The sequence below is a fragment of the Anas platyrhynchos genome, chromosome 8 (assembly GCF_047663525.1).
Source record: "Anas platyrhynchos isolate ZD024472 breed Pekin duck chromosome 8, IASCAAS_PekinDuck_T2T, whole genome shotgun sequence".
Lineage (NCBI taxonomy): Eukaryota > Metazoa > Chordata > Aves > Anseriformes > Anatidae > Anas > Anas platyrhynchos.
In genome coordinates, this window is record NC_092594.1 from 8453585 (window position 1) to 8463092 (window position 9508).

The window sequence follows — 9508 nt, forward strand, 5'->3', positions numbered from 1 at the left end:
GCTCGGTACTGGGGCCGGTCCTCTTTAACATCTTCATCAATGATCTGGATGAGGGCATTGAGTGCACCCTCAGTAAGTTTGCAGATGACACCAAGCTAGGTGCGTGTGTCGATCTGCTTGAGGGTAGGAAGGCTCTGCAGGAGGATCTGGATAGGCTGCACCGATGGGCTGAGGTCAACTGTATGAAGTTTAACAAGGCCAAGTGCCGGGTCCTGCACCTGGGGCGCAATAACCCCAAGAAGAGCTACAGGCTGGGAGAGGAATGGCTGGAGAGCTGCCAGGCAGAGAAGGACCTGGGAGTGATGGTGGACAGTCGGCTGAATATGAGCCAGCAGTGTGCTCAGGTGGCCAAGAAGGCCAACGGCATCCTGGCTTGTATCAGAAACACTGTGACCAGCAGGGCTAGGGAGGTGATCGTCCCCCTGGACTCGGCTCTGGTGAGGCCGCACCTTGAGTACTGTGTTCAGTTCTGGGCCCCTCGCTACAAGAAGGACATCGAGGTGCTTGAGCGGGTCCAGAGAAGGGCGACGAAGCTGGTGAGGGGCCTGGAGAGCAAGTCCTATGAGGAGCGGCTGAAGGAGCTGGGCTTGTTCAGCCTAGAGAAAAGGAGGCTCAGGGGTGACCTTATCACTCTGTATAAGTATATTAAAGGAGGCTCTAGCGAGATGGGGGTTGGCCTGTTCTCCCATGTGCCTGGTGACAGGACGAGGGGGAATGGGCTAAAGTTGCGCCAGGGGAGTTTTAGGTTAGATGTTAGGAAGAATTTCTTTACTGAAAGGGTTGTTAGACATTGGAACAGGCTGCCCAGGGAGGTGGTTGAGTCACCATCCCTGGAAGTCTTCAAAAGACGTTTAGATGTAGAACTTAGGGATATGGTTTAGTGGGGACTGTTAGTGTTAGGTCAGAGGTTGGACTCGATGATCTTGAGGTCTCTTCCAACCTAGAGATTCTGTGATTCAGTATAAATTATAACAGTACATTTTGAATTGGTAGGTCCTGGTGAAATTTTAAAATATACATAGTCTTAAATTTTAAGGAATTACTTCAGCAGATGGAGAAAAGCTTCTCTTGTGGAAGAACAATGCTAAGGCAGGCCTTCCACACCAGAGGGGGTGAACGCTATGTTGCTCCTTTTGGAAGACAGAGAATGCCTTGTTAAATACGGATTTCTAGCTGGGAATGTCACAATATTTCTGCATTCTTTCATACCCAGGATGAGGGAAAAATAACAGAAGTTCAGTGGTTATTTCTTTTGGCATGGATTCATCGTTTACAATGCAATCAGGATCTGGATGAATAAATGTAATACTGCAATTCAGTCACTGCAGTAAGTGAATGCTGCCTTGTACTTTGCAGAAGCACCATACCAAGGAGTAACTCTCATTACTGTTAAACATTTTATTCATTACTGCTCTCAGTAGTATTCCTGACCTCTACTATGGTTTTGCACAAGACAGCCTCTGCTGTCCTTCCCAGAATTGTTCCTAACCTCATTGCCTGCATGGAGGCTACTCAGTTTTGGGTTGGTGTAGTAAACTGCATGTGCAATAAGGGATATTTTTAAGACAGGTTTAAACTTAATTTATTGAAATAAACTTTATTGAAAATCTCAGGGTATTGCATATTTTTATTCAATGTTTTCAAGTCTTAGAACTTAATTCTGAATAAAAAGTCCATTAAGAAAAAAATTATAGATTGATATTGTCGTCTGTAAATTTTATACAATCAAAACCAATCTAGTCTTCAAAATCCAAACAAAATTTTATTTAATGGCACATTTAAATGCCAAATCCTTCACCTATGATAAGCATCCCAGCTGCCACTATCAAAGCACAGTTGGTTTTTCCCTGTTTAGTTTTCTAAAGCAAGTCTTGAATGGGGAGAAAATACAGCAAAAGCTTAGTCACAAAACAATTTTTCAGATGAACTGACAATTGTTGCATTATTTTCCTTCTACCAGAGACTGTTGTGTCTCTGACTGTCTGTGAGAAACTGCTGCAGTTCAATTTTGTCTTACCAGTCTCCTTTCATGAGCAGCTTAAGCGAATACACTAGACAAAAAAGATGAGTGGTTGTTTTGCTAGTGAAAGTATAACCTTTGTCAGAGAAGCACAGCAGAATTGTTGGCAAACCTAATTCTTTGAGGTGTCCTTGAAAAAGGCAGCAGAATTTCTCTTGGAGGTCTAAGCTGACAGCTAGAATCCAGTAGCTTTGGTATAAGAGGTAGATATCTTGGTCACAGCTTCAGAGCTGTACCAGCATTTTGCAGATGTTTTGTAGGATCACATTTTGAGTGATGGAAACAAAGAGAGATCTCTTTCTTGTAGCAAAAGGGACTGAGACCTAAGAATCATGATTTGCTTGCCCTGAAGGGACCGGATCAAAAATTTGGAAGCCAATTCCAGGGAGCTTCAGCTTATGTCTGGATGTAGCTACGCAGTATATTGGTACTGGGAGCTGTATTGGGGTAGTAACAGGAAAATATCACTTGCTATTCCAGCAGAAAGAATCAATGTTTCCTAGACTATGTTCTGATCACAGGAGTGAGCTTTCTCATTCAGGACGTAACGTGGAAAAAAGACATGCAGAACCTGAAGATAAACAATCTTATCTCAGCCATGGATTTGCAGAAGGAAAAAGTAGCTCAGCATACTTTGCAGTCCTCTATAACAGGTTTTGTAAGGAATAATACTTCTGCTTATAAAAACTATTTAGAAATACTATTGCTAGGTCCCACTGTCTGAAGTTGAAGCACTGTTTCTGTGTACTGTAGCCCTTGCTAGTAAGACCGTATCAGCATTTCTTCATTCACATAGTGACCCTGTCTTATTTCCATATAACAGCTTCATTCACAGAAAGTCTCAAAGTTGCAATTTTGCTTTTCACACATATGCTGTCATTTAGAGACTTTTGTGATGAAATATTTTAACACATTCATACAGGAAATTACTGTGACTTGTCACATTGAAAAACACAAAACTCTCATAGGGGTTTTAACCAGAAGTTCTTCATAATCTTACTACGCCATTAAAAGCCATTTAATCTGGAAATTACACATTAATGATTTGAGGATGGCTTTGCCTTAGTTGAGTCATAGGGCACGTTCAGTTGATCCTAAAATTTGAAGCCTGTACTTTGAAGCTCACTTAATTCATGCCTTTTCATATAAATAGCTAGATACACAAATGCTGCTTATGTGATCTGAGTGTACTTACCCACCTAAAAGACTTGTTAGGGTGAGCAAAAGGGAAAAGTTTAGTTGAAGAGCTTTGGTTTTTGATGCCTGTAAGTCACTTAACTGCTGCATTAGTCATAGACATGTAGTAGACAAAAACTAATAAAAGAAATAGGTAAGTAAAGGTGATTTTGAGACTACAAAAATAACGTTAAGGTAATTTTTTCACATACTAGGATACACCCCCCCCCCCCCCCCCCCTTATAAAAGGGAAAGAATAATGTGAGAAAGAACTTCTTCAGAAGCTACCTATTACATGAGGTTACTATTGCATAGCCTTCACAAACTATTCTTCTGTGTGTGTGCTTTGATCTGTATACCCTATAGTCACTTGTTTCCTGAATCTTATGTAACAGCCAAAAAGAAAAATAGGGTTGTACAGCTGTCAGAAACAAGATTTATGAACAGGAATGGCATCTATTTTCTCCAGTTCTGTTCAACATCACCTCAATTTCACAGACAGTGCTTTTTTTCTTTTAAAGTGCTGATGTTAGTCATCTATATATTAAAATAAAAAATTTCTTTCTATTCTCACAATGTTAGCCCAGTGTTTCTCCATGATGCTGTACACTACAAGCTAAGGACTTCTTAAGACACGTAATTTTGAAAATAAATAACAGCAACACCAGACTAATCCTGTGGGTCCCAATTCCATAAATGCTTAGGCACATATGTAAATTCACTCACTGTTCACCAGCAAATAAAATAGTAACTGTAACACTGGGTTTAAGTTCTGTGAATTTGAAAAAAAGACAAACAACAGTATGAACATTACTTTGCGTATGCACCAAGCATACTGCTGCACTGCTTGCTCATAAGCTGGTCATCAATGATCATTAACAATTGTTACAAGCATTAAAAATGTTTGTTAATAGTAGTTGCAAAAAAAATGGAAAAGCAGTGGGCAAGATACTCTGTTCATGATAAAAAACCCTAACACATAAGAATTGAAAATCTGATGTGTCTACTGCAAGTTTAAAGGAATCTGAAAAACGTTTTCTTTCCTGTAGAAGTTTTTGCCCTCCTTCCCCTACCACCTGTTACACTGTTATAGCCATACTGAATATTAAGTTCTACTTTTTCTCTTGTCTTCAAAAAGATTTTTCAGCATGTAAACCTGAACAGCTGATACCACCACCATTACTCCCAAGTTGACCATGGACCAAAAATTCACTCTGTCAAAGTTGCTTTCTTGTATATTTCGGTCACGAGCTTCAAATGCTCTGAGCAGGGTCTGAATCTGGACGCTTTTGCTTAATCTGGCTTTGACACTGTTGATGGATTCCTAGTAAGTAAGAAAAGAATATATTTAGAAGAGAAAAAATAACACTTAATAGCTTGCAACAAATACTGAAACTGTATTACTACTTTTAAGTTCTTGCCAAGTAGACAGTTAACTTCATTTTAAAATGCATACCTGTTCACAGGTTTTTCATTAATTTATCTAGCCTGTTACATGTCATTAAAAAGGCTGAATTAAAGTAGCATTAAGGTTATATAGCAATATCATAGAATCAGCATAGAGCAATGATTGTCTTTCCTTTTCACGGGAGGATAGGGATGTGGGAGGGAAATCAAACCTAAGATGAATTTTTAATATTCAGTTGTATCTTAGGGCAATGTGATTCCAGGTACTCGGAAAAGTAAAAAGCAATTACCTCTAATGGATTAGTCTTAAAATAAGTGATGTACTAGAAGACAAATGTAGGTTTTTCTGCTAGATAATCAACTCAAGGTACTTTTTAATGCAACCTACTATCAAGATTATAGCTGTAGAAGAAAAAATGTACAGTAATGTTATATTCCCATATTCTGTTTTGTGCTTTCACGGTAGTACTCAGTATTTATTAAAGTCCTCATTGAACTTGCAAGTAATGCCATGACTTGACTAAGGGAACAATGACATCAAACACTAGTACTAACATTACAAAAATTATAAGATCTGTAAAGCCCTCAAATAAAGACATGCCCTGCCTTTTTTCCTTCTGGAAGACATATTTGTATCTACATAAGTAACTCAAATTCACCTATTTTTTTTTGTGATTATTGCAAGAGGGATTTTCTTCACAATTTCCCCTACAATAATTATTTTCTATAATTGTTCTGACTACTGGTTTAAAGAATATCTGGCTGGCTTATCAGATTTAGTGTTTGACTGTACCTAGTAAAAAATATACCATAGACATGTAAAAGATCTGTCATCTTTAACACTTTGTTCTAATGTTTAAAAATCTGCATTTTGCTTGCTGCAAGGAATAGGATACAATTTTTTTTTTATTTTTTTTTTTTTACAAGTCTTCAGTCTTTGTGGATGCTATTTTTTTGTCTTTAGTAGATACACAGATCTGATGTAAATAGTTAACAGCAAACAAACTTTTTCTGCATTGTAACAAACACTAGCAGTGCTCCAGGAGCACCAAATAATGTTCTGCTTCTAGAGAAATCTAAAAATAATTTAGTGATGAAAGGAAATAAAAGGTTTGAGTGGGCAGCTGTTTTCACCCTAAAGCAAACAGGGCCAGCGTACAGTTTAAGCAAGCATTACCATTCATATTTTAACTGAAAATCTGAACGGTGGCTGTTGTGACTGTAGACTGGATCCAGATTGACTTAAGCATACTTTAAATATGAAAAAAATAGAAGAAAAGCAGCTATGACAGTAGGTCTCCTATTTGCTTGGGGTCTCTGACAAGTGTTCCTGCAGTTGCCCAGGGCCTTGGGACATAATGTGCAGTATCTCTGCCACACCAGTAACATACAGCATCCACTTTTCTCCATGTACTTCAGCAGTAGCACCATGTTCAGCAACCCTAACGATGGTTCACTATTGCTCTTCCAGATGTTATCAGAACATCAGCAGGGGTGAACCTGCAGTGCAGTATAGGTTACTTCCTGGTCTGTTTATTAGGTGGAAACTTGGAAATAAAATGGGGAAGACAAAATATAAAAACAAGAAGAGAAGAATTAACCCACGTGCTGGCTGAGCCACTTCTGCAGAGATGGGAACATGAGGCTTAACCAGTACTTCTCAAACATATGATAAAAAACTATACAGATTCTAACAACATCATTGGGATTAAGTAATATTTTAATGGTATAAATATTCATTTAATTGCTACAAGGGAAAAATGTCCAATTTTAGCAATAGGAAGAAAGGAAGCTGAATGGGAGAAGGAATTACTTTAATGGCTACACAGTTTTTTCTTGATGATTAGGGGTCTATTCCAAAAATATTCTTAAGTTTCTGTGTGGAAGTGTGAGATTCATGCTGCTAGACTTCATGTATCAGTAGAAAAAAAAATATGGGACTGGAAGAGTTTCCAGAATGACATGACAGACCAAGACTGAATGGCAGTACATATTTTTTCCAAATATTCTTACATTCAGAAGTATTAAATATCAAATACTAACCAGAATGTCTTCCAGTTTCATATCTAGAAGATCCGTGCCTGTAACATACTTCTTCCAGTCCTCTTGATCTTGACCTTCTTCTCCCATATTGTCCAGGATCAGTTCAAAGAAAATCACCTTTTCAGAAATGGTACTGAATGTGTTGTCAAAGCAGAACATATAATCCCCATCTTCTGTTTCCACCCTGCGTATATTAAGCACATCATTAAATTAGCTACACTTTCTGTGATGGTTCTCAAAGAGCAAGTTCTATAAGTGACCTTTCTTAAAGAAAGACAAACATGCATTTAGGAAAAAAAATGAGTAAGCTTTTTATATAAAATTAAGAATACATTACAGATTGGTTAGTCATAGCAAAACCATTCTGCTGACCAAAGGCTGACCAAAATCATGAAGATAACAACTTAGTTTAATTTCATTTGAATTCTGAATCATTGTTAAAGAAAAAGCTATATTATGAGTAGAATTCTTGTACACTACAGTAAAATACCAGTGATTAATCTTAATGATCTTGATAAAAGGACTGGAGAAGGAGGGTCCTTTTGAGTTTTGATGTTTATATGGCTAAAAAGATCTTTTATTATTATATGTAAAGGCTTTTTTCAACTCCACACTAATTATTTTTGTTCACTGACCATTAGCTGTTACTATTATAATAAAAGTATACTTCACTTCATGGCAAGATGCATATGAAAAGAGATGTTTATAAACATGTAGCTGGTATTCTTAAACTGTCCTAATACAAAGTCTTTTATAATACTAAAAAATAATTAAAAAAAAGTAATCAGCCTTCATGTTAGATGTATTTGCTAAAGAAATCAGAAAAATGCTTTATGTAACACTTCAAAGATTTTAAACTTACGTATGAACTCCATCTGATTTTCTTTCATCAAAAACTAAAGTTTCACCTTTTGGGGAGAGTAGATGAAAATCGACATCTAATCCTGCTCCATCTAGAACCTGTGAAACAAACAAAAATTCTCCAACCAGTGCAATTTGTGGTTACGTTGATGAAGGTAACACTTTTAGGTAGGGGAACACAGAAAGAACTGAAATCTGAACCTGAGTTCATACCAAGTTAATTTGAAACAGATTAGAAACTGGTTCAACCCAAGAGCATTTTAACCATTTCAAATCTTAAACTAAGTATGATCTAATTATGCAAGCCTGGGCTTATATTGAACATTTCCATAATGTTTTTAAGAACACATACAATTTCATCATGGAACAGGGTTAGGCAGCCTTGCAGTACCAGCAGACAGCTAAACCTGGCATTTCTATGACGCATCATTGATGAACAAATACCAGTATTCGTCCTCTGGTTGCAAAGAAATTTCACAACACAGGTTATGTGTATACCCGTACATATTTGCGTAAGAACACAATCTATGCAGCATCATCCCTATGATCTCCTTGTTGGGTGAATTAACAGCATAGAAGGCAGGACTGGACTTGTTACACCAATTAAAGGTGTGCCACAGAACTTCTCACCTTTTAATGCAGATTTAAGGTCTAAGCTCTCCTGGGGCATTCTCATTTCCCCAAAGTAGAAGGGATGGAAGGCATTTAGTTTCTAGGCTCATAGTAAACGTATACAGTATTACAAAGCTGTGCTGCTTTAACTACGACATGGCTACAGTTGGGTGACCACATCCATTGCGTTGGAGACTTTTCTGTAGGGAGGTAGTGACTGCGTGGGGGGCTACGGGTGCAGAGTGGCATTATTTTTATAACATTACTCAGCTCCATCTTTGCTTTCCAGAGAGCTACTTGAGCACAGCAGTCCTGATGAAATTGAGGGCAAAGTTTACACCAACTGGAAGTGATGCTGGAGACTTACCAAAAAGAGGAAAAGGCTGGGAAAATGAATCACTAACATTTGAGAGAAGGAAAACCATACATAGTGATACACCTTTAGGACTATAATACAACCTAAACATATGGGAAGAAGGCTTCCTGTCAGCATAGCATTTACTGCATGATGTCACCGGAGAACAGCTGCCTCTCCACCTCAAAGACCCTAGGCTTTGGCCATTAGAAATTCAGGATAGTATTTCAATTAGAAAGATGAATCACTACTTTTAATAGTAGCAGAAGAAATTTATGCTTGAGTAGAAATAAGTTTCCCGTTAAATACATCTGTTTTCTCTGTAATAAACATTAAAGGTCTGCTATGATTATTTTGCATCGACGCTTTAAAGTAGAATTTTATTTTAAGCTCGTTTTGGTTAGACAAGACTGTAAAAAAAGCTTGAACACCTCAGATTTTGATTCTTTTTCAGTTCTGCTTGGAACAAGAATAATTAGAAAACAAGCGGGATTATCAGCTTTGCATTTTAATTGGGAAAGAGGAAAACGAGGAGCAGGGGGCCGAGGAGCCCCGTTACACCAGGCTGCCTTCGGACACCTCCTCACGGCGATGAAGGCGCTCAGCACGAGCGGGGCGGGCGCTGCGCAGCAGTTCCGCTCACGCTTTCAGGCTGCCGCTCCACACGGGCGCAGAAGCCCAATTCCTGCTTTTTTCCCGCTTTAGAGGACGGCAGCTGGGAGAGCCGGCACAGCCCCAGAGCCTCGTCCCCCGCCGTCCCCGTGCCGCGCCACCCCGTCCCGCCGCCCCCGACCTGGTACTCGAGCTCCAGCGAGGCGTCCTTGCGCATGGGCTGGTAGAAGCACTCCCTGCGGCCGGCGGGGAGCGTGAAGGTGAAGTCGCTGTCCAGGGACGGGCTGAACTCGGCGGCGCCCAGCGCGGCGCACCCCGCCGCCAGCACCAGCAGCACCGCCCGCGGCCCCATGGCGGCTGCCGGCACCCCCGCCCGCCCACAATGCACCGCGCCGCCCGCTCCCGGGCGGCGGCGCTGACGC

General features: G+C 39.6%; 1 protein-coding gene across 1 annotated transcript; it reads right to left on the reverse strand.

Moving 5' to 3' along the window:
* Positions 1–1577: 1577 nt before the first annotated feature.
* Positions 1578–9495, reverse strand: TMED5 (transmembrane p24 trafficking protein 5). The gene is made up of 4 exons (XM_027462553.3): positions 9268–9495; positions 7509–7606; positions 6647–6830; positions 1578–4520 (listed from the first exon to the last, which is right to left on the reverse strand). The coding sequence occupies exons 1-4, from the start codon at positions 9436–9438 to the stop codon at positions 4302–4304; spliced, it is 672 nt and encodes a 223-aa protein (XP_027318354.1). The 5' UTR covers positions 9439–9495; the 3' UTR covers positions 1578–4301.
* Between the last annotated feature and the right edge of the window lie 13 nt (positions 9496–9508).

Bases quoted from the DNA above. Each gene is read 5' to 3' on its own strand.
- TMED5 (XM_027462553.3), bottom strand. From the start codon at position 9,438: ATGGGGCCGCGGGCGGTGCTGCTGGTGCTGGCGGCGGGGTGCGCCGCG. The intron at 7,607-9,267 runs GTCGGGGGCGGC...TTTGTTTCACAG, and splicing joins CGCTGGAGCTCGAGTACCAG to GTTCTAGATGGAGCAGGATT. The intron at 4,521-6,646 runs GTTAGTATTTGA...CTTACTTACTAG, and splicing joins TGAAACTGGAAGACATTCTG to GAATCCATCAACAGTGTCAA.